The 24,886-nt window shown below is 47.7% G+C and overlaps 2 protein-coding genes across 2 annotated transcripts; both read right to left on the bottom strand.

Annotated features, from left to right (window-relative positions):
* Positions 1-12,793: 12,793 nt before the first annotated feature.
* Positions 12,794-21,162, bottom strand: mfsd6a (major facilitator superfamily domain containing 6a). Its single transcript, XM_030086324.1, is given in 8 exon segments — positions 12,794-14,093; positions 14,722-15,008; positions 15,348-15,446; positions 15,547-15,708; positions 16,669-16,766; positions 18,302-18,558; positions 18,560-19,809; positions 20,919-21,162. Coding segments are annotated over 7 exon segments (2,343 nt in total). The 5' UTR covers positions 19,808-19,809; positions 20,919-21,162; the 3' UTR covers positions 12,794-13,901.
* Positions 21,163-22,439: 1,277 nt separating this feature from the next.
* LOC115384062 (insulin-like growth factor-binding protein complex acid labile subunit) lies at positions 22,440-24,422 on the bottom strand. The gene is made up of 2 exons (XM_030086358.1): positions 24,307-24,422; positions 22,440-23,553 (listed from the first exon to the last, which is right to left on the bottom strand). Exon 2 carries the CDS (start codon positions 23,537-23,539, stop codon positions 22,469-22,471), a length of 1,071 nt encoding a protein of 356 aa, XP_029942218.1. The 5' UTR covers positions 23,540-23,553; positions 24,307-24,422; the 3' UTR covers positions 22,440-22,468.
* Between the last annotated feature and the right edge of the window lie 464 nt (positions 24,423-24,886).

Below are 24,886 nucleotides of genomic sequence, written 5' to 3'. Positions count from 1 at the left end.
ATGCTAATGCTAATGCTAATGCTAATGCTAATGCTAATACTGGGATGAAAGTCTGTGGCGGTTTTTGATATGGGCGTCATGGGGCAATTGCCCAGGGCGGCATTCTGTCCTGGACGCCACGGGAATGAAGAAAAATGTCATGTGATGGGTGACAAATGAGCGCCCTCTAAAGGCGGGAAGTTGCCGCTCACAAAAGTGGATGAAACCAAACCAAGAAGGGAGGGGGGATGAGTTCGCTGCTGGGCCTCACCCCTCAGGGTAATCACAAGTCAAATTGCAAAACAAATTGCTTATAAATAAAGCGCGTTTCATTCCTAATATTGTACAATATTGAATATGTCCCAGACCAAGAGTGTCACGCGCTATTTCACTGTGACGATGTTCAGTCACAAAAACAAGCCAATTCATGAGCCAAGAGGAATTGGTTTAGTCTTGACTGTTAGTTGAGGTGTTGAGGTGATGGTAATGCTTTTGAAAGTTGATGGTAAAGTGCTAAAAATGGAAAAACGACGATTAAAGACATCAGGTGCACCATTTAGAAAAAAGAGGAAAGAAGAAGAAGAGAAACAGTCAAAAGACAAAAGGTATGAAGCGATGTCATCTCCTTATATTCACCATATTATATCGTTTCCTTGTGTTTACCGTATCAGGGAATGGATGTGATAAAATAAGCTAACGTTACTGAGTATAACTCTCTGCTATTCGTTTGTTTTCTCTACTGAGAGTTTTTTGAGCCGCGGAGGTGCAAATACGCTATAAACATATCCAGAACTTTATGAACACAGAAAGGTCAGAAACTAAAGTAAAAGCTCATAAAAAAAAATAAAAAAAAAACATTCTTATGATAACCAAGTGCCAATCGATCAAACCGAGAGTGAGACTGAAACTCCGACAATGTCAAAAAATGTTTAAACTGCGTGGAGAATCAGCTGAACTATTCCTCTTCTATTTGGACTGATGCTACTGATTAGATTCTACTGCAGCACTAGCCAGGAGTACACTGCTACCTTCACTAACGATGCTGAATCTACTGACCGTCGGTGAAACGGCAGGTATTTCACCCACTTCGAAAACACAGGATCGACTTTCCAGCATCTGAATCTTTTAAATTACTGCCGTTTCTCTCTGGATCCCACAGGAAGTGACCCGCTCAGACTGCTGCTTTCTTTATGAGCAGTGACGGCGCGGGTGCTAACTTTAGAGGCTCCTAAACATACAGCAAGACCTGCATTTACACGCCAAACGACCCTTTTTTTTTAGGTACTTCTACTCTCGACCCTGCTGCCACATGTTAAATGTTAAATCCTTTCGTTCTACAGGACTCACTTTCTCAACTGTCAGATAGGTGAAAGGTTAAAGGTTGAGCAGAAATGCGTCCTGCTCGCAGCACCTCGGAGGATCAAACCCCTGCAAATCAATCAATCAGCTATTTTGGGGAATGAGGCCAGCCGCCACCCCGTCTAACACCCCGGGGACAGAGCTCCAACGGCTTCTGTCACCCGCCCCCCCGCCCCCCCAACACCCCCACCCCCCCCACCCTCCCCCTCAACACCTCCACCTCCACCTCCATCACACAATGAAATGGAGACGTGCAATTTATGCTCAACGCTGCAGCTGCTTTTATGTGTCTTCAAAAGCCCAAATGAGGAGAAAACTAGTATTTGCTGAGCGAGCGTGCGTGTGTGTGCGTGAGCGTGTGTGTGTGTGTGTGTGTGTGTGTGTGTAAGGGGTGGGACTGCTTGCTTTATAGGTCTTCTAATTAATTTCAGAAGGAAACTAAAACAAATATCAAAGCAAAACTGCAGATTAGGCTGGAATATAAAATTCCACATGAATATTAAACATGTGAAATGAAAAAAAAAAAATAAATAAAAAATCCCAAAATATCCTCCCTGTTCAGAGCAACACACATCAGCCGTAACAATAAGACCACCAACAGGTGCCGTGAATAACGTGATCCCTTCATTCAACCTTCCGACAAACTCCAAACAAAAAATCTGAACACAATTTGTTAGGACAGAGAAAACAATAATAATTAAATTTCTTAAGTATTAAATCTGGCTTTAATGTTGGGGTAAAATGTTACGCCGATGATGTGAATGTCTCATAATGTCATGTTTATAGAGTCAGACTTGGGTCAGATGTGGGTAAATAACACAAAAGCTTGATGTTTTTGTTGAGACTTGAAGCTCAGGAAAAAAAAAAAGAAAGAAAAAGGGAGATTGTTTTGACAGGCGGCGCGTTCCCAAGGTCAGGAGTGAAGTTTGGAGCTCGGCGTCGGTGATGCCTTTTCCAAACGCTCACATGGAACAGGTAGGCAGGTAGGATTCCAGTCCGCCCACCTTCAGCCCCTGAAACCACGTCTGGCTGCTCAGCATGCTCGCGTGCGTGTGTGTGTGTGTGTGTGTGTGTAATAATGCAGATATGACCTTCTCACAGCGTTCCCATGGATCGGCCTCTGAGCAGACGGGGATCAAATTAACCTCTGAATCTGAGAGGAGAGGGAATATCGGCTTCATCTCTCTCTCTCTCTCTCTCTCTCTCTCTCTCAGCGTCTACCAACCAGAGCCAAACAAGAACAAATTAAAACACGGGCAGGAAATGTGATGTCCACCCACACGGTGAGGGCAGGTTGACACCCAGGCTGCCTGTTCCCACAAGTCCCACACTTCACCTAATTCCACACAGCTGCCCTGCTCCTTCCCCTCTCTCTCTCTCTCTCTCTCTCTCTCCCGGGGCTCCTTTATGTCACAAATCGCATTGAACCCAGTCGAAGGCGCATGACTCGGGGCTCTAACCTGATCCGAACGCTCCTCTGACATTTTGTGCGCTGATTCGCTTTTGGTGGTTCAGAGTCCGACGTGCGGATCGATACTTCCTTCACATCTGCCAAGTGAACGAGAGGATAAAGTCTGCCCCGCTTCGCTTGACCGCAGAGCCTCTCCTTAACCATCGAGTAGAAAAATCACACGCAGTTTTGGCATCATTTAGCCAAACTTTGCATGATTCAATCGATTGATTTACACCATGTCTGCAGCGTTCTTCTAATATCACAATGCGTTTTTCAGAAGAGAGTTCCGATTAATCTGGCTGCATATTGTGAAATGTGTGTGAATGAACCAAGTGTTACTGAGAATTAACGCGGAGAATAAGCGAGTTTATCTGTTGGCGCGGCCCTCCGCAGCACGCTGGCTCCTCAGGTGAATGAATTGCCCGCCTCTGCTCCAGAGGGAGGACTTCCTGCATGTTGATCCATGTCCTGATGGGCTGAATAACTCTTCCCGCTTTATTTTTACCTGCTGTGTGTGTACACATTTGCAGTTGTGAAAGTCTCGTGAGGCGTCTGAGCTCAGCTCTCATCCTTCTCTGTGCGGCTGTTCATATTAAAAGACACGTCGCCACTGTTGTTTCATAATACTGTGAAACTGAAGTCAATGAATGTTTCAGAAAAAAGGTATAAAGGTTAAAAAATGTCTGTTTGACTGCTTCCTTTCACAGCAAGTCAATATATTTTATATTGACATATAATAACAATAATTCAGTGATGTATTCAGATTGATCTGAATTTGAACATCAGTCTGATCTGAAGTTTATCATTTAAATTTTTCAATGCTTGTCAGGAAACATAAATACATGTGGTGCCTTCTTTCATCCTGGTTGTGTATTTACAGTTTTTTCGTCGCTACTTGTTCTGTGTAATTATCAGCTTGTCAATCATCTTCCAGCACTTTGAATTGTGTCGACCTGCGTGAAAAAGGTGCTTTGATGGAAAACCTTCCCTGTAAATGCTGCTGGATTTTTTTTTTTTTTTTTTTATTTACTTCATCGGATCGGGTTTTGAAATTTAAAAAGGAAAAAAAAAATCCTCAACTCATCCTCCAATTTAGTCCTAAAAACATGAAAAACCCCCGAGAGCAGGAGTTAGGAGGTTTTCACATGACAGCAGCAATCTGCTTTCATGTCGTCCTGTCAATCACCGGCAGGGAGTAGGCGTCGCTTTTTTATTTATTTATTTATTTTTTTTATTTCTGCGTGTCCTCCCCTCCCCTCTCCAAGCCTCCCAACAGTGGATGTATCTCATTTGGCATGGAGCCTCTTCATATTTCACTTTTCACGAGACGCCTGCTCGTTTAATTTCTGCAGCCTCCCTCCTTCTTCTCCTTTTCTTATTCCCTGCAACTTTTTTTTCCTCTCTCTCTCTCTCTCTCTCTCTCTCTCTCTCTTCTTCTTCTCCCCCTCTGGAGTAGAAACACATTTCAATGACACGCCCACGCCTGGGCCTGTCAGCCCCTCGCCCTGTCAGAGCGCCCACGCTGCTCTGCTCCCCTTCTCCCTCCCCTCTCCTCCCCTTCCCACCAACCCACATCCTCAACACTTTGCGCTCGAAAAAAAAGCAGCTCTTTTCATCCAAGTTCCTCTTTTGGAGGAAAGCAAGGAAGAGAGAGAGAGAGAGAGGGAGGGAGGGAGAGAGAGAAAGAGAGGAGGAACAACAGAGCGGCATGATTCAGTCTCCAGGCGGTGGTAGTGCCTGTCATGGAGTGTCCCTTTTCATTTGGAGCGAATATGGGTTACAGGATGACTGTGATGCCAAAAGCAGGAGTTAAAATAATTTAATAAAAAGAGGAGGGAAAGGGAAAAAGAAGAAAGAAAGGAAAAAAAAAAAAAACAAAAAAACGAAGCCTTCTCTTGTCTGGAGTTGTGGTGCCTCCTATTGTCGCCTCCACCCAGCGTCGTGTTGCCGTTTTTGGGCGTCAGACACATCAGACGGGCGTGGATGGGACTTCAATGAGAAATCCCAGAAATCTGGTCGGAAAGCCGTTCAAGCAGGCGAGCAGGTTCCTTTTTCTGTAAAAGCACGGCATATTCTTTGAGTTTACGATGCAGTGTGTGTGTGTGTGTGTGTGTGTGTGTGTGTGTGTGTGTGGGGCTGCAGCCGGTGTGTTTGCACAGCCTCCCTGGTTAGCAGAGTCTTACTTTGTGTCTGTTGAGAAAGTGTGGGATGGTATGAGCGGCTTATGTCTGACTGAACACGTGTGTGCCTGCGTGGGCGAGGAGTGTGTATAGGGGTGATATGTGTGTGTGTGTGTGTGTGTGTGTGTGTGTGTGTCTTTGCACACATTACACTGGCGTGGGCGTTTTGGGCAAGGATGTGTGTGGGAGTAGTGAGCGTGGGCGGAGGTTATGTGACATACAGATAGAGACTGCAGTGTTCCTGCAGTGTGTTTATGTGTGTGAAACTTTACTGCAGAAACAGCTATAGGGGCCCGGCTGCCTGCAAATGTGCCAGCGTGGAAATCTGCTGCCTTCCCCTGCTTTCTCCTACTACTCGGAGTCGAGATCACCTCCGCAAAAGAAACACTCTGGAAATGTGTCACGGCAAAGTGCTGAAAAAAGGACACGCCGAGGTTTCGCGGCAACAACAGGCGTTTTGTTTTACATTTCAGGACGAGAAGCCCAACTTTTTGGATCTCACATTTATTTTGAGTCCTAATTTAATTAGCCCGTCTTTGTCCCACGCGGCAGATTCCAATGAGCAAATTGAAAATCTTGATCGAAGTCGTTTCAAAAACATTTTGTTACAGCGGTCACATCAGAATCGTGACATTTTATCTCAGCAAACGTGACCGCAAAGGTCAAACTGCGCGACCACAGAAAGATGAGAAATGTAGAATAATACGGCGATTTGAACTTTGGCGATCGACAGGTTTGCATTAAGCTGGAGGTTAATTTGTGATGAGCTGGATGACACGTTCACCGTGACTCACGCCTGCTTAAGGCGGGGGCGTCAAACAGGGGGGGGGGCGCACGCAGAATACAGTACAGCACAATGCAAAATACTGCAAGAATTACCTTTGAATTTAAACTTTAACAGTTAAAATGAGCTGTCAAACAGCCCTCACCAGCGTGTCCCTGAACGCAACACTGAGTCACTTCTTTTGAAGAAATACCAAATTCAAGGGGCTCAGTGGTACCTGGGATGAATATTTTTATAATATTTTACTTTATGCTGAAAAAACCTTTCATTTTCTTTGTCTTAGAAAAACAGTGGCGATGAGGTCGATAAATTACACTGCAACACAATAAATGCATTTAAAAATCTCCACAATCTCGAAGTAAAATTCAGTGCAACGAAGCACAAAAGCTCCAAAAACTCTGGAGGCTTCATGAGCGTTATGAGCAGAAAAGGTCATTTCTAAAAGTTTGAATCATTTACTGAGTAATGAAAGTACGAGGGCTGACAGAAAAAAAGAAGAAAGAAATAGGGCAGAAGACGTCAGTGATGCGGTGGAGTTTTTACTGGTCCTAAAAAGCTGTGCTGCTCCTTTAAAGCGTCAGTGGGAAGCCCTGTGGCTCCCTGCTGACAGGCCGTGGGCTGACGTGGAGGGGATTTGCCCATTTTGGCCACGTACGGGCCTCAGCGACCCTCGCCGCCCACGCCGTCTTCATCCTGAGAGAGCTGCTGACGTCTGACATGTCTGCTATCTCTAGGCGGAGGCTGCAGCTCCCTCCGCCGCCGCCGCCGCCGCCGCACTCTGCAGTCAGAGAGAAACCCACGGCCTTAAATGCGGCGTCTGACATCAGGCTCCCGGCTTATCTGAAGGTGTGATTGAATCTGCAGCGTGTGCGTTCACGTGGAGAAGGTCACGACCACCGATCAAATCGCCTCCGAGCCCTTCACCTCGCGCGCCGGCAGGCGACAGAAAACGGCGAGAAATGATGAAACAATGCGCGCCACAAGGGTGTGAGCAAAAGTTGAAGCGGGGCTTTGGAGTGAAGCCACACATTTTGCATGATTATTGCTGTTAAGTTTTTGATCTGGAGCCAGCAGGCACGAAAAACAACAGCAGCTTGGGATTAGTCCCCCCCCCCCCCCCCCCCCCCCCCACTCACACGCCTACCTTGCCAGCATAAGTCCCTGACTCAATTAGAAAAAAAACCTCTGCAACTTAGGGCTCCTCGCGCACAAGTACCCACACCGCCCTGCCCACGTCCCTGCAGCACGCCGCAGCCGGCGTCGCTCTAATCGCCCGGCACAATGGAGGCGCGGGGATTCGTCTCGGCGGCGCTAACGCGGAGACTCGCGAGCGACGGCTGAAATGCACACGCCGACAAGACGACGGGGCCGAGCACACGGAGGAAATAAAGATGTATTTATCCGCCTTTAATTAAATATCGGACGTCGTCCTGCAGAGACTGCGGTCTGTTCAAACCAAAACCCCGAGAGTCCTTCGCCGATCTGGATCCAGCCGGCAGCTCGAAGAGCCTCTGAGGAACCCGTTAGCGTGGCAACACCTCAACCTTTTTGCATTTTCGTTTCAGGAAGTGTCTGCTTCTGCACGGCAACGCAGCTGAAAACAGTGCAGGTAGCATGTCGGGCCGCTCGTGGGGTTTTCGCTTTTAAATTTCCTGCATGAAAACACACAAACGTGAACCAGTGCTAAAGGGAGCTTCCTCAACACGCAACGCTCCCGAGACAACGTGAGCACGAACGCAAAAGAACTAAATCATTTTGCATGCTTGTGTGGCCGGAACGTCTCCGATCGCTTCATAACACGGGCCTCGTGCCGCTTCGTGGTCCAGAACTACTCCCGTTTCAAAAACAGAAAATGCAGAAGCGCCGTGTTTGACGCCGCTTTAATTAAAGTTATGTTAAGATTAGTATTCAAACAAAAGCATAATAATTCCCCAAAGATGAACAAAACAAGTGGTTTAATTGGCTCAACTGCAGCAGAAAGCTTAATTATGTTTCACTTGCCAGCAGTCTGAAGGATACAGTAAGTTTTGTGCTCATGTGTTTATTCATTCTGTAACTTTGCAGACGCTCATTAAAACGCTTCCTCATTACGTCGGCGGAATGACAGACTATTACAGATATTTGTTTCACATGCTTTATAAGCCCAGAGGAAATTAATTCCAGTGTGTTTGCAGGTTGGTCCTGTTCAGGCTGAACCCAACCGAGAACCACAACGCGCAGAAAACAGTCGCTTTCCTGATAAATAAAAAAACAAAACAAAACAGTTTTTAGCTGTATTTCTGGTGAAACAGGAACTGAGGCTTGTCTTCTATGAAAGCTCCGGCGAGTCGACTTCAAAATTAAATGCAAAGGCGTGTGTAAAGTCTATTTAATGCAGAATCCGTCCTTAAGGATCACTGTTGTTACTTTTAAATGACTCACTGGTGAATGTTGATATACTGTGGGCAGCAGCTGAAGTCCATTTAAACATCGATATGGTTTAACCTTTGTTTCTGCAGCGTGAGGGCACAGTGTCGGTGAAATGTCTGAAGTTTCTTTGTCGTTTTTCCACTTTCTATGAGTCAGTGAAGATTAATTGGTGTGTGTTTGTGTGTGTGTGTGTGTGTGTCACGCTGCTACATGTTGATTTCTGAACGCTGTGAGCTTCTAAACGAGATCAAAGAAACATAAAAACCAACTCCAAGTTTATTCTTCTTCACATGATTCCAGTGCATCTACAATTTGAATTTTTTTTAACAGGAACTTCTGGGCCAGTCAAATTGCTTCTCCGCCTTTCTCTGGCTTCTGATTGGCTGATAAAAATCTCTCCCTCAGCAGGAAGTGGATGTGAATGATGAAGAAGAAAAAAAACAAAACAAAAAAAAAAAACGCTGGGCTTCGTCCTTCAGAGACTCTAAAGTTCACTGGAGAGTCGGCTCAAAGCTTTCACATGTAAAGCGCAGCTCCCCGGCTGTGCCGGCCCCGCAGGCTGCGGGGGCCGGAGGAGGGCCCAGGCGGGGCCGGACCGGGCCCGGCCTGCTGGGCTCCCGGCCGCCCACGGAGAGGCCTGGCCGGGTGGGCGTCATCTATGAAGCGATTGATCCCGGCCAGGACAAAAAGTCTCCCTGTTGTCCAGCTGCAGCAGCAGGAAAGAGTCACTAAAACTCAGAGATGGGAAATATACTGCAGACGGCCCGACGGAAAATGGTTTAAAACAACGGCGGAAGCAGAAAACCAAATGAATTCTGCCAGTTTAGATCAGCTCGGCGCCGTAGTACGACTCCACCGTCACTGCCAAGCCGTGTGGAGGTGAGAAGGTCAAAGGTCACACATCGGCCGCAGGGGAGGAGAGGAAGGAAAGCACCTGCATCGATGGAGTTTTGCAAACTTTTGTATTTAGAATTCATCCAGACAGCACAAGATACCATGTTTTTACTCAAACTAATGTTTTTTTGTTTTTTGTTTTTTTTTTTATTTCAAAAAGCTGTGGATTTATTTAAATTCTGGAGCGTTTCTCATACTAACTTTTTTGTGATGCACCAAAGAAAAAGCATTTCTGAAAAGGTTTGGCAGAAAGAAACCTGCAATTACTAATTAAAAAGCAGCAGGAACCAAAACAAAGCAGTTATTTAACAGTTTGAAAATTACTCATGAGCTTACGTTTTATTCTTTCGGCGATAAAATGCATTTCACTGTGCAAAGGCCACAGAAGTACATTAATTTTTTTTTTTTTTAATATTTGGAAATGAATCCTAAAAATGTGACACTGAGGCAAACCTGCGCTGGGAGTGGAAAGTGAGCGCACCGACCTGACAGTTTTAGTTGCAGACATGCTTGTTTCCCACGCCGGAGGTCGATGCATCTGGGAAAAACAGGCGTTTCTGTTGTAGTTAGTCTCGTCATTGACACTTTGCTCTGGAGCTCTCGATCCGGCGCGTTCCCATCTCCTGGTAATTATCATCATAATCCGTCATTAACCAGACTGTAGACCTACACTTCAGCGCGCAGTCGGCCTGCTCTCATTGATTTTTTAATGATTAATAATGCGTGTCTGGGATAAACACTCTAATCCACACTATCATGGTGTGTATACACTGCTCCACATGAACACAGGACAGGGAAAACACACACACACACACACACACACACACATACACAATACACTGTAGTTAATCGATACAAAACACAACGAGCCAGCCTGCAAGCAGCAGCAGTCTGCATCTTCAGCTGCTCCAAAATCACGTCTGATGCTGAAAGGTTCTGGCAAAAAAAAAATAAAAATTGAGATTCCACAACTATTGTGACCGGTGGATGAAAATGTTAATTTCCTCCCTTGATAATGACGCATGTCATTTCCAAATGTGATTAAACAGAATGGTGTGCGGCACGCCTGTAATGTGCTTACACTGTGTGAACACATCGGCGTGCCTGAGCACTGGGAAATGAAAGAGGGCCCTCCAGGATCCACCAGATTAAGAGCACAGGGGGACCGGGGGCAGATCCCTGAGGAACCCCAAGATTAACAGGCGTGAACAAAGACAGGTGATTTGAGGCCTTTTGTGACATTTAAATGGATTAGAAGGAGAAACGCCTCGACTTTGGCACCACTCTTGACATCTGTGAACACAAATGAACGTTGTGTTTTCAGAGGGACGCTCACGAAGTTGCTCAGCAACCTGCCGGCGTCCATCCCTGGATTATCTGGACACGGGCGCGCTGGCAAACCCACTCTCCTGCAGAAACAGAGGCGATTCCGCACCAACACCACCAGCGCGGTGACGGCGGAGCGACCGTGACAGCTGTCTGCTCCTATACGTCTGGAGTGCGGTCCACGCCGCGGCGCTGGTGCGTGCGCCGCTCACACGTCCCGTTAACGATACTGTAAAAGCGCCCTGGGCGGGGCGAACAAACGCATCTGTTAGCATGCTGCATAGACACATTATGGCTCGGATTTCTCAAGAGTTGCACCAGAACACAAGACGGAGGTTCCTCATGCGAGGAACACAGACGTGACGCCCCGCACGGGAGACGCAGGCAGGGATTTTTCCTGTTGTGCTAAAACCGGCACGTGTCCTAAAATAGGCTCGGATTTTCTCCGTCCAAGAGGAGAATGAGAGCCGTGCAGCATCCTGCCAACAGTACGACTGGCGGGGGTCTTCAGTCTGACTCAGACTCCATTCAGGTGGCGATCGGGGGGGCGGGGGCGGGGGTGGGTGGGTGGGGGGGGGTTCCTGGAGCTCATCTTTTAACCTTTGACCCACGCTGCTGCGCACTCACTTAGACCTCACACGCCTCTCATTTAGCTCAGTGGGCTTCAACAGTTTGCCCCCCCCCCCAGGGCGTGTGCGCACACAGGCACACACACACACCACATACACACACACACGTGATGCTACTCTGTGGCTTCGGCAAAGCATCATGGGTAATGCAGACTCCAGAGCATAGAGCGATGCTGTCGTAATCTAGCAAAACAATAATTCACTTTTAAAAAAGCATTGCTCCACACAGAATAAATGGAAAAGAAATAAAGAAAGAATGAAAATGATTTCTTAACTTTCCTGAGCTCTCTGGACTCGAACCACTGCACCAACTTTGTCCGTTTCTCACTGGTTCTCGGTCAAGCTTGAATAAAAGTCATTGTTTCGCAAAAAGGAAACAAAACTGAAACCTGAAAGCAATTTAAAGGGGAAGTGGTAAATGATATTTCTATTTCACTCCAGGGATATTTTTCACTATGAAGTTCAGTCCAGGATTTAGCTGAATAGTTCATAAACTGCTCTGAAGAAGCAGAGCTTGAATAAATCGATGAAACTTGAGGAGATTAAATCCCAGAGTTATGACATTTCTTGATATTGAAGATGCCCCTCTTGTGTTTCAAGAGCTCTGACAAAACGACCACACGCTGGAGGAAACGAGCGAGCTCTCCACGAGAAGCGAGCCGAGGGAGGGAAACAGGATGAGACGGTGGAAAATGACCTCGGTGTCGCGAGGCTCTGGTTCTGCCTCCAGTGCCAACTGTCGCCTCAACGCTTATCTAAAGACTGAAATAGTAACGCCGCAATCAGCTCAATAGCCCCAACATATGTGCTGCCAAAGTGCCCTCGAGCCCAAACCTGACACCACTGTGACTCTCTTTGTTGCATTAATTGGTAAAATCTGCTTCTTCTTTTTTTTTTAAGATATTAAAAGAAAGTCATTTATATGAGACGGTGTGGCATTGTGGGGCACGATTACACTCATTATTATTAAAGACCATGCCAGACAATAACAACAACGGCAGCGTCAAGCGCTGATGAAATCTCTCCATGGATATCAGACAGACTGAACCAAGACAACTCTCATTTTATTATTCTTTTTTTTTTTTTTCCTTTACGACAGCACATCGTCTAGTTTTTGAGGAAGCCTATTACTGTCCTCCCACACACACCCATCAGTAGCAGGCGCTCCACGACCTCAATAACCCTCACACACACACACACACACACACACACACACTCAAAGATAGAGGCTGGCTGAGTCCATTCAGACGGCCCCTCTGCTCTCAGAGCACTACTGCCATCAAGTGTTCGCGTCTTCACACTCTTGAAAAATAATCATCTGCCGCTGCGTTATGAACTCAGGATGAAATGAAAAATAAGGATTGCGAGTGGCATTCAAGATTCAAGGGACTACAAGTCTTTTATAAAGATGTAAAAGAAGATAAACTGAATATGTACAGGGGAAAAAAAAAATCAAGCATGAAAAGAGACGACTGCAAAAAGGGAATTTATTCATCAGTGAGAATTCTTCGTCCTGTGTTCAATAATGAAGGACAAAAACTTTCAAGTTCGACCTGTAGAAACTTTCTGAGTTTTACTTTTGCAATAGAAGTGATTCCTTTTTCTTTTTTTTTTTAACATCAGTGCTTTTGGCACAAAACGTCGAAAATGTTTCTCCTCGAGGCTCAAACAACTGAAAATCTGAATCTGATGTTCACGTTTTAAAGAAACTGATCCCACAGAGGATAAAAAAAAAAAAAAGAAATAAACTGTATGAAAAAGGCAGAAAACAGACCAAAAGTCAACATTCCAAAACATCCTTTAATCATCCGCATCCCTTTACAGTCAAAACAGTTTCTTCATTTTGAAGGTTTACCCACAAAAAAAAAAAAAAAAAAAAAAAAAAAAAAACTGCTCAATACTGGGAACCGTTTGGCAAGAAAAACAAGAAGCAAAGTTTTCGTGTTTCAGCCGTTGGCAGTGTCAGTATAAAAATGTTGCGATCAGGCGGCAGGACAGAGGAGAGATCAGCGTCTGAAAGAGGCACTTCTTCATCATCACAGTGTGCAGAAATCAAACATCCTTCTCTTTAAAGAAAGACAAAACGTCTTTTTTTTTTTTTAACAGTCCGACGGCGAGAATCTGAGCAGAAATACTGTTTAGTGGAAGTCAGTCCGACTCCCATCAGGAAACGAGTGAGAAAATGATTCAATTCTGCAGCAAAAATCTGCTTTTTTCCCCCCACATTCAGCAAAAAATCTTCTGTTTTTTTACCCTCGATTTGGTCCATTCTTCTGAGAAACAAATTTAAATCTCCTGTTTTCTTATAATTCTCAACAGAAATCCTCTCATTGGTGAAAAGTATTGGAAAAACGTCACTGCAGGTGTGTTATTGTTACGTTTAAAAACATTAAAATACTCTTTTCAGAGTACAAAAAAAAATCCCAAGATTGACTGAAAAACCTCGAAATTATAGCTCTGTGTCAGAATAACCTCACCTTCTAATAAATAAAAAGCACTTTTACAGGTTAAAGTGTGTGTTTCCGCCTTGACTCCGTCACACGCGCGCACACACACACACACAGGCGTCGCGTCGGCTTCAAGGTTTAAATTAAGTTAAATAACTTATCAAGAGGCACATTTACAGCAGAAGGACTTTCCTTCACAACACCGGCGGTCACTATAGTGCACAGGCACCGGGGGTGCGTTGGATTTGCTCGCCTCCAGAGGAGCAAACACAAATGCACCTCCGGTTTTTTGTTGTTTTTTTTTACCCCCATCCTTGCAGAAAAACCGAAATCCATTGAAACAAGTGCGGAGATATGAAACTGTTTTTTTTATATATATATATATATATATATATATAAAAAGTCAAATTGTGGTATAAAAGTCATTGAGACGGTTGCAGTTCAGTGTGTGTCCTCGGCCGTGAGCGCCGGTTCTCCTAGAGGCCCCCCGGGGCCCCACAGGGGGCGCTCTTTGGTGCAGTCTGTGGGTGGAGGGTGTGTGGCGTGCGGCTGCGTTTCGGGGGCGTCTCCGCTCGGGGTGGAGTGCGCTGTCACCGCGGCGTCACTCGTGGGCGACGGCTGGTGGTTAGGTACCTGGTAACGGGGGTGGGGGTGGGGGTGGGGGTGGGGGGGGGGGGTTTAGACCGTGAGAGATCAGGCCGATTTTTAGGCCGATCACTGAGTTGGATTCATTTTTTTCGCGTTTCGTCTGCTCGCATGCCGTTAAGAGCTTCAGATATACCCGAGAGCCAATCACTGAGCCAGGAGCGGAAGCCAAGCGATCAGCTGAGGGCAGAAGCAGGAAGTGGGCGGAGCCAGAGGAGGCGTCAGCAGGGAGGAATTCATGCAGGGCAGGCAGGCAGGCGGCTCGCATGACGCCATTACACACACACACACACACACACACACACACGTACGCAGAGACATGCACGTACACGCCCATGACCTACATGCACAGGTATATATGAGTCACGACATGCACGTCAGCGGACGACCCGACCCGACACACACACACACACACACACACACACACACACACAGCAGATTGGCATCGACCTTTGCACGCCTCACCTCTCTTCGGCGTGTGAGGGAAGCCCGGCAGAAGAGGAGGAGTCAGTTAGTGAGAGTCCAACCACGAAGAGGAAACATGTTTACAGTGTTACACACCAGCACGAGTCCGTTTACAGTGTGTGTGCGTGTGTGTGTGTGTGTGTGTGTTCACCTGCAGCGGCTGAGTCTCCGGCGGCGGCCCGCTGTTCTTCAGGTTTATCATCTCTCTGATCTGAACCACGGCGAAGGCGATGGTGACCCAGGGCGAGGCGGACAGCACCCAGGCCGGCCGGTTCACGTCCTCCTGGTCCTCCTGGTGTTTGGTCTTCTTGACGGGCAGCGCCGGGCTCTGGTCGCTCGAGGCGCCGCCGCCGCCGCTGTGGCTCTGCACCAAGTCGATGGTGGCGATGGGAACCGGGCTGGAGGGCACGGGGATGTTCTCTGCCAGCATTTTATCCTCTGAGAAGAGAAGAGAAGATTAGACGAAAAACTCAAACTAATTCATGCTTTTCTGAGGAGCAAAACGACGGACGATCGTGTGAACAAATCCAACAATGACCACGAAACAAACATCCTGCTAAAATCAACGCATCGACCTCTCGCTGGTTCCCATTGTTCCAGTTTTCTTTTCCCTCGGATAAAAGATAACTGCAGACAAAAACTAAATTTATTATTAGTAAAAAGCTAAAAAACATCGTTTGTAGCTTGAAAACTGGCATTCCATCACAGGTCACTGGGAATAAACGCTGCAGTCGCACACAGCAACATGAATTCAGGGCGTCAGCTGAGCCGTTCCACCTTTTTCCTCCGTTTCTGCACTCAGACACTGGATGAAGGCGAAGATGAGGAGGATGACGAGGGAGGCCATGCCGATCCCTCTGAAGGTGGCCGGAGCGCCTGCACAGCAAACACAGGCACTGAAGTCCTGTCGTGACAGTGTTTAACATTCAAATTTATGTGTGTGTGTGTGTGTGTGTGTGTGTGTTTGTGCGCGTACCGAAATAGTTGACGAACACTCCTCCCACCATGGCCCCGCAGCCGCGGCCCAACCCGAGGTGCAGGCCCTGCAGGATGCCCTGTGCAGACGTCCTCAGGGCCGGGGGGACGGCGGCGCTCAGGAAGGAGATGCAGGCGGCCCAAACGGAGGCGTGCGTCACCCCTGTGGGACGCGGCGGAGTCAGTGACAGGACGGACCGGCTCACACAGTCAGCTGCGTTCACTTGTTTACTCAGCGAAGCGTCTGTGTTTCCTCAGGGCGGACGTCTCAAACAAACCAGCACTTCCCCTAAACTCCATTTTCAAACCATAATCTGTCATTTTCCCCGTTTAAAAATCCCTTTTCTTTGACGTATTGACCCCAGTTGCTTCCTGCCCTGCTTAATATAACACATAGCAACTATGTTTGGACTGAAAACTGTAAAATCTCTAGACACTGCCCGTTATACTGATCAAATCTGTGGCGAAAAGCCAGTTGTGTGCCTCGTTTCTGTCTTTTTAAACCATTTGTTATGAAATAAAAGCCACATTTCTCCTCTGTCGTTGATGTGACATTGCAGGAAAGACGGGTGAACTCTGACGCAAGCGTTCACTATCGGCCGACGGAATCTGAATATTCACTGCTGCGAAGCCTGAAGTTCACAGAGGAGAGTAGTTTAAAGCTTTTCTTCTTTGAATTTCCGAGTGAAAGCTCTCCAGCACAATGTGTTTTTGATTTCTGGCCTCTTTCCCAGCATGTTAAATTAACCACTAGCAGCTCCAGACTGGTGATATTAAATGAAACGCTCACAGATGTGTTGACATTTTACTGAATTTAAGCACGTTATTGGGGCAGTGAGCAGCGCCTTTTTAAAGAAAGTCACAGCGACGTGCGCTGTGCTGGAATAGTTTGTGCAGCAGGTGCACTTCCTGCCTCGGGCCGACTCACATGAAGTGGGTTTAAACAGGAAACGCTGCACATTTGAACAGCTGGCCAGCAATGAGACATATTTAACACCCCTCCTGCACCGACACACGGCTAATGGTGGGATTTTATAGCCTCCCCACTTAGAGAGAGAGAGAGAGAGAGAGAGAGTAAAAGCCCTTCCTAGATAAACACAGTCCCGTCCGGAGGGCTGATTACCTTGAAGGACCTCCATGGGCAGCACGCTCCAGGCGTTCTCGATGTAGGAGATGTACAGGTAGCGGGCCGTGTTGCAGCCCAGGCCGATGTAAAGCACTCTGGAGAGGAGGAGAAGAACAGACGGGCTCCATCAATCACGTTGCAATCAGTCGTTATTTATAGTAACGTTTCTTCAGAGGTGTTAAACTGAGGATCCTCACTGATCCAAAGGGGTTAAAAAGGAATCATCTGTATTTTCACACATCAGCTGTAAAGCTGTAATCTTTTTTTATTCCTTGAAAGCAGTGGCATTTCATTTTTCTTTTTAAAAGCTGACGTCAGACGTCATCCCTGTCAGCAAGCACGCGCAACATTCATCACTTCCATGTCTTCATGAGCAGACGGGGTTATTTCAGTGTTTGCTGAGCACACTGGCAGGCAAACGACGCATGCCTCGCTTTGGAAACTCCTCACGGCTGGACTCTCCTAAAACAAAGAATCGAGCGTGATTCAAGTCTGTTGCTTCAGGAAAGTTAGTTGAGACCGAAGAAAAGACCCAGGATTGTTAGAAAAGACGGCTGACTGGAGAGCGGCCGCGGCCTGAAGCGACCTGCTAACATCCTCTGGTCTAATGAAGGGAAACAGAGAGGATGATAAACTGGCGGTTCGCTCTGCTGAAGCAGGAAGTGTGTTTTCAGCCGAGGGCTTGATAAAACACTCTGGGCGGGGCGGAGGGGGGGCGGCAGCAGGCCGAGGTTTGAATAAACATCTGTTCAACAGTTTGAGCTCAACGTTCTTCAAACATTTAATTCCACACATTTAGAAACTCGCTGTTGTCGACCGCTTCGTATTGTGCGATGTGTGTGTGTGTGTGTGTGTGTTTTCTGTGCGGCTCTGAAACCCGAACCCCGCCTCGCTCTCGGATGTCGCCGCGGCCCTCGACTCTCTGGGGCTGAAACCCCGAGTGTCAATGACGGCTTTGTCCGGGGCAGACGCGCTCGCTCGGCTCGCCGCCGCTCTGGACGGCGCCGGACGACGGGACTCCACGCTCCCTTCACTCTCTTTGTTTTCAGTCAGGCTTGTTTTTCATTATTTGAGGGAGAAAAGACGATTTTTTTTTTTTTTTAATTCAAAATACACTGAAGACACACCAATACGGCCGCATACTGAGTAAGAATCCAGTTAGAACTGGGGGGCTTGTGATTTATTATATTTTATTATGTCAAATAAAATATTATAAAGAACAAATATTTCATATTTTTATGCTCTATTGCGCCAGAAAATATAACTATCGAGGTTTGTCTTTCATTTTTGATTAAATTTACTGTCATTTTTACCACTTTTATGCCAATCTGCATTAAATCTTGAGTAAAAATAACCTTCTAACATTAAGACCAAGTAATTTTGTTTAAGCTGAGCTCATAAACATTTCTTGAAATGTCGACAGACACTGTTGCAAGCACGCTGAAAGATTTAATTCGTTAAATCATTTCAGACTGTTGAGCAAACCGAAAGGCGCCAAGCTTTTGTAATTTGACTCCAGCCTCATCCTGACATGCGCTTGTTACGGGTTTGGATCAAACTGTGTGACGTGGACGTGCGGGAAGGCCCGGCGGTGGAGCGTCTGAGCGTCTGAGCGGCGGCGGCGTCTCACCTGATGTGTCCCACCAGCTCGATGAACTTGTGGCTGGTGAAGTACGCCGCCAGCTCCGAGATGTGGCTGAGGACGGAGCAGACGCCGAACAGCGTGGTGGTGCCGTTCAGGTCCTCCAGGTGCCAGTACAGGAAGCTGAAGACGAAGCCGTAGCCGAAGCCCATGAACCAGGCCACGAAGAGCACGGAGCTGTAGCGCACGGTGAACAGCAGCCTCAGCAGGTCGCTGTAGTGGAACTCCTGCGGGGGGGGCGGCGGCGGCGGCGGGGGCGGCAGCAGGGCTCTGGCTTGAGGAGTCGGACTCGGGCGGGGTCGGGGGGCCCGCCGGATCCTGCACCACCTCGGAAACTTCCGGCCGGAGCTCGCTGGCTTTCTCAAAGTAGAACTGAGTGGCGACGATGAAGGCCAGGCCCATCAGCACGCCGAAGACGATGAAGGCCAGCCGGTAGTTGTGGAACTCCGGCAGGTCGCAGTTGCCGCTGTCGATCTGGATCTGGAGGTGCGTGTGGTCGATCCAGATGCCCACCAGCAGCATGGCCAGACCCCAGCCCAGAGAGCCCCACATCCTCTGCAGGCCGTAGCGGTCGCGGGCTTTCCCCAGGTACTGCAGCGTCACCGTGTCCACGATGGTGACGGCGGGGGCGCTGAAGAACTCGCCCACGATGATGACCAGCAGGATGACCAGGAAGATGTTCTCCACCTGCTCGGGGTCGTAGACGATCCGGCCCGGAGGGGGGGGCACAGTAGTGCCGTTGGGGTCGGGCCCGGTGGAGTTGACCTGGTCGAAGGGAGGCGGCGTCGTGTCGTTGCCGACGTCCCGTTTGTGTCTCGTGAAGAAAGAGAACTCCGGAACGCTGCGGCGACTTCTGGTCAGGTTGGCGGATGAGGCGGATGAGGCGGATGAGGCGGATGAGGCGGATGAGGCGGATGAGGCGGATGAGGTGGTGTTAACGGGGAGGAGAGTCGTGGTCAGGGGAGGCCTCGTCGTGGTGGAAGTCCCAATCTCCTCACATCTTATCTCAGCCGGTTTGACGAAACCGATGCCGCAATTGAACATCAACCAGCACAGGACGGAGAACAGCAGCACCGCCTTGCCTTTCTTGAAGCGGTCGGCCACCACGCCCCAGAAGGGGGCGCTGCAGAACTCGATGAAGTAGCGGATGCCGACGAGCAGCCCGCTGCGGCTGGCCGACATGCCGAGCTGCTTGTAGTACACGGCCAGCAGGGGGTGCAGCGAGCCGTACGCGGCGTAGAAGAAGAAGTAGAAGACCTTGGAGATGAGCAGGTGGCTGTTGACGCGCAGGCACATCCGCTCGCAGCAGTCGATGGACTCGGGCTGGACGGCGGCCTGCTGCTCGGGCGCGGCGTCCGGGGGAGGCGGAGGCGGCGCGGCGCCGCCCTCCTGCTGAGCCACGGACACGGCGTTGAACGGGTCGGCCAGCACGTACTTCCTCTTCTGCTCCTCCTCATCGTCCGTCAGGATGGCTACCTTGTCGTCAGCTGGCATATCTGGAGGGTCAGGGTGAAACAGCGTGGGCGGAGTTTCATTCAAAGATCCTGTTTACACCACAACCCAAGAGAAAATGTGTCATTTTTGAGTTTTCATTTCAGAAAAGCTTTGTTCTGAAAATGACATTAATTTACAGGGAAGAGACAGAAATGCTGAGAATAATGGAGGGCCACTGCTACGTGCTGCTGTTTGCGATGTAATGACATACACGCCGGGAAAAACACACAAACGTTAAAAATGGAGAGCAAATCTACTCCTGCATGTGCAGAAATACTGTTAAATACAGTCGTGAATGTGCAGCAGCAAGTCAGAAAATTTCTATTTCCATTTGGAAAACTACCCACAATCATCGATGATGAAATTTACAGAGGGTGTTACTGAAACAGAATTATTTCCGATTCACTAATGATAGGAACAGTAAATCTTTAAAAGCTACATAATTTAATCTGGCTTTAAACTGCAATTAAAGGCTATTAGAGGTTGATAAATCTGACAGCAAATATTGCCTTTTTTTGAATGATCCACGGCATTCATCATCTGTATAAATGTAACCTCAGAGATTCTTATAATCTCGATTTAATGTCTTTATCCACAAAACTCAAGTTTTACATTTGAATCATTTTATTTTCTACACAAATGATACGAGCTTGCATAAATTAATCAATACATGAACAATCCTCCCACATCTTTCAAACCTCTGGAGGCTCCTGAAGCATTTCTGATCCTTTCTCAAATCATACCGAATATCTATGAATCATAAGTGAGCCCGACGGAGGTCCCCGGACCTCATCTTGGAAACCGTCCGTCTGTCAGTGATGCTGTGCAAGCGGAAGTGTTTTCCACGTCGAACAAAGCCTCAATTTCTTTGCTCGGAACAAAAAAACAACCCACAAACCGATCACGTCGGAAATTTCAGCAAATGACGTCACTGACAGCCGAACCGGTTAAACGAGAATAAAAGGAGACGGAATATTTACCAAAATATTGATTTTCTATATTGAATCCCCTGTAAAATAAACCGGTTTGATTCAACGAGGACTGAACTTGAAGTTGACAGGAAAAAAAAAAAAAAAGAAAAAGAAAAACCACCCAGGTGAATAGTTCTTACCTGCTCAGGTCACCGCTCCCATTAAACTATGACTGCGCAGTTTAGATTATTTCTGCTCGTGCGGACATGGTTTCCTCATCCAAACCTCCTCCGGCTGGAACCCTCCGTGCGGATCCGGACCCGAGTCACCGGCCGCGCTCCATGTTTCGTCCCCGGTGAAAAATTTAACGTGTTTCCGAGGCGCGTCCGTCCCTTTGTATTAGAGAACAACGGCAGCCCGTCAGACCGGAGGTCCCACCTGTCCGCGCGCACGCCGCGCGCACACGCACACGCTCAAACAGAAACCATTCTTCTGATTTCCGCTCAATTATTTCAAAATAAAATTTTTATGCTATTAAAAAATAATAGGAATCGAATTTATTCGTCATAAAACATTTTCTTTTTATACAGAAACAGTATTTCACTGTATTGTACTATGTTATGTCAACCGTTATGACCATTATTATAAGCAATTAATTTTCTTAAAATGAAGATTTTGAAAACCACAATTCAAATTTTAGAAATACTTGTAATAAATAAATATTTTTTTATTAATTAAAAATTATTTTCTATTCTGTTTATTGCAATTTCTCATTTATTTTTTAATTTCAGTAACTATCATTAATAAATTCTCTTTTTACAGACAGAATTTATTTATTCTTACTGCTAGGCAGCAAGAATAAATAAATAAATAAACTAAGAACGTTTGCTCCACTGACAGTGCCTTTATGCTCACCAGTATATATTCAACAAATGTAGTTTTCTTTGCGCTTACATGGCCGCATGATATGTCGTATTTCTTGTGCTCTTATCTGTTACACTTCCGGTGTGGTTCATTCATGAATTCCGGTGACTTGACCCGTCCAGCAGACTCCGCCTGAACGTCTCCTGGTACATTTAAAGGGGAAACTTTCCATTAATCACAGTGCAAACATACACATTGAATTTGAGTAAACATCAGCTGCAGCTGACTTTAAACCCTCCTGAGGGAAAGAAATGAAATATTAAATCTCCCCAGCAGAGACAGTTCAGAGGTCCCTGTAGTGGAATCAAGATATCACAGTTTATTATTTTAGAAATTTGAGTAAAATTATAGGAATACACTATTCAGCTAGAACGAGATTCCTGGATTTGGACAAATACTTAGAAACAAATCAGTTAATTCGTAGAAATCCAGTTCCAGTACAGGAGAAAAAACAAACCCAACCGGAAGCTGCAGGTAAAATGTTGTCAGATGAGCTTAAGTGCAGTGGATGCTTTGTCCCTGCAGGGGGCTCCACAGACTGATGCTTGCAAGACATGAAACGAGGCCTTTTCTTTGAGATAGGACTCAGATTAACACACACCTGCTGCTTTATTTCATACTATCATCCATATAAAAGCATGTACAGTCCATCTTCTTTAATTATGACTACATGAACGGATGATTGTGAAGAAGCTTCATGATTTTATGGGAATTGTTTTGGGTGTGAAGCAGATGGAAAATCCTTCCCAGAGTCTGAAAAGTGATGACCATGAGATTTCTGAGAACGGTGCGAGAAAATGAACATAAGGAGGATTAAAGACATGTCTCAGTAATCCGACTCATCCGAGAGGTCCGCCTGCTGCGTCCAGTGCAGCCCCTTCTTCCTCTTCTTCCTCTTCCTCTCGCCCATCACCATGGCGGCCAGCACGGTGATCACCACTGTGATGGTGATGATGAGCACGGTGACGGTCTCGGCGATGCACAGCTCGGTGTCCACGTCCATCAGCAGGTAGCTCCGCAGGACGGGCGGCTTCTGGCAGGTCAGGTTGAAGTAGTCGTCCAGGAAGAGGCGCTGGATGCTGCGCAGCTTCCGGAAGACTCTCTGCAGGTCGCAGTCGCAGTTCCAGGGGTTCCCCTCCAGCAGGATGTGCGTGCTGTAGGTGTGGATGCTCAGGAAGGTCTTGAAGTAGACGGCGGACATCTGGTTGTCGGCCAGGTTGAGTAAGGTCATGCTGGTGAGCGGCTTGAACACCCCCATCTCCGTCTCCGCGATCCGGTTGCCGGCCAGGTTGAGGACCTCCAGGGAGCGCAGCATGGAGAAGATGCCGCTCCGCAGGGCCGTCAGCCGGTTGTTCTCCAGGTGCAGCTGCCGCAGGGAGCTCATGGGGGCGAAGGCCCTCACCTGGATGGTGTGGATGCCGTTCCCGGTCAGGTTCAGCCTCTGCAGGCCGTCCAGGTGCAGGAAGCTGCGGCTGTCCAGGCCGGTCAGGCGGTTGTGGGCCAGCTGCAGCTCCCGCAGGACCACCAGGCCGATGGAGAAGCCCTCGGTCAGGGCGGAGATGCGGTTCCAGCTCAGGTCCAGCTTCTGCAGGAACTCCAGCTGGGAGAAGCCTCCGTCCTCCACCGCGCTGATGTTGTTGTTCTGCAGCAGCAGCACCCGCAGCTTGCGGTTGCTGCTGAAGGAGCGCGGGGGGACGGTCAGGATGTGGTTGTCGGACAGATCCAGGAGCTCGGTGGTGGCGGGGACCCGGCCGGGCGGCCGCGTGAAGCCGGCCCGCGAGCAGATGGCGAACTTGAGGTCGCCCCGGCAGTCGCAGCCGGGCTCGCACCAGCCGCCGTGCGAGCGCGACGAGGCCTCCGCCGCCAGCAGGAGGAGCAGCACCGCCGCCTCCTTCATGGCTCTGCACAGATCTGACACAAAGGGAGGGATTCATTATTCAATGACCTTTTCGCAGCTCTGATCCACACAGCGGCAGGGGCTCAGTTTACCTCTGCACATTGGCGTCGGAATAAACTATAAACGCGCGACACAGAGCAACAGATGAAAATGAGTCCGACTCGGAGGTGTCCGATCTCATCGCAAAGGATGGAAGCAATCTGGGATGAACTCCAGTTCTCCTTTTAATCACATCAGCCCCTTGATCTGGAATCTTTTGCCCTTCGTCCAAGGTGAAATCAACTGATCCATCCATCCTCTCATGTCGATCAAATCCACAACCGCCACAATCTGGCAAACACTCCGAGCGGTTTCATGCTCGAAACACAACAGCTCATGAATAACTTAGCAGGCTTTCCACACCTGTCAGGTCAGGTAATATTATGAAACAGGAACATGGACTTTTCTGTTCAGTTAAGAAGAAAATCGGTTGTTTTTCAGGGGTTCCTGTTGAGCCTGAAGCTTCGTACAGACTCTAATCCATCAGAGTGAATTCATGTGCTTGAAGCTGCGTCATCTGATAAAGTTAAGCAAAGTGAGGTTAAACACAGGCCAAATCTCATCTTCCGCTCTGCGATTAAGAGACGAGCAGGAGAAGCAGCAGACGTCGAGGAGAAACGTTGTTTCAGTTCACAAAAGTGAAATAAAAACTCAGTTTGTGAAGTTTCAGAGATCTTTCAGTTTGGACGGATGAGAAGAAGAAGATGAAAACAGCAGAATGAACTTACCTTCCTCTGTGTGTGTGAGTGTGTGTGAGCGTGTGGACCTGCCGACGGCCGTCAACGTGCACCCGGCAGCAGGTGGAGGCTGCGCATGATGGAGGCGAGCGAGGGCGTCTGACAGCGCCTGGAAAACCCGACAAAGACAAGAGCGATGGAAAGAAGCGCAGGGGGGGGAGGGAGAGCTCCTCAATTATTAACCATGCAGAGCCGTGCTGTGGGAGGGGGTTAGCGGAGGGTGGTTTAAGAGATTGAAGCCAAACTGGGCCACAGAGCCGAGAATTAGAAGGTCTGGACGGATTTGATTGATTGCAGGCAGACGCCGGGGTGTTTATCTGCGGGGTGTGTCTGCCTGTTTATAGAATGATGGATCACAATGTGGAGGGAAAACGAGGCTTTTCACCTGCGGCACAACAGGTTGGAGATCCAGTCATGAATTTTTAAAGAGTGGCACAAAATAGGGAAAATTAAAGCATTTACATTACAGAAAATGGAAATAAAATGAAATACAAATGATTCATCAATGAAAAAAAAAAAATCAATGCAATGAAGTGGATACAGAGAAATTTTAAAATGAAAAACATAAAAA

The sequence above is a fragment of the Salarias fasciatus genome, assembly GCF_902148845.1.
Source record: "Salarias fasciatus chromosome 23 unlocalized genomic scaffold, fSalaFa1.1 super_scaffold_20, whole genome shotgun sequence".
In the NCBI taxonomy this organism is placed as follows: Eukaryota; Metazoa; Chordata; class Actinopteri; order Blenniiformes; family Blenniidae; genus Salarias; species Salarias fasciatus.
Note: the sequence above shows the minus strand (reverse complement) of the source record. Positions and strands in the feature narration are given on the sequence as shown.

What these genes read in the sequence shown, in the direction of transcription:
- LOC115384062 (XM_030086358.1), bottom strand. Translation starts at nt 23,539, where the DNA reads ATGAAGGAGGCGGCGGTGCTGCTCCTCCTGCTGGCGGCGGAGGCCTCG.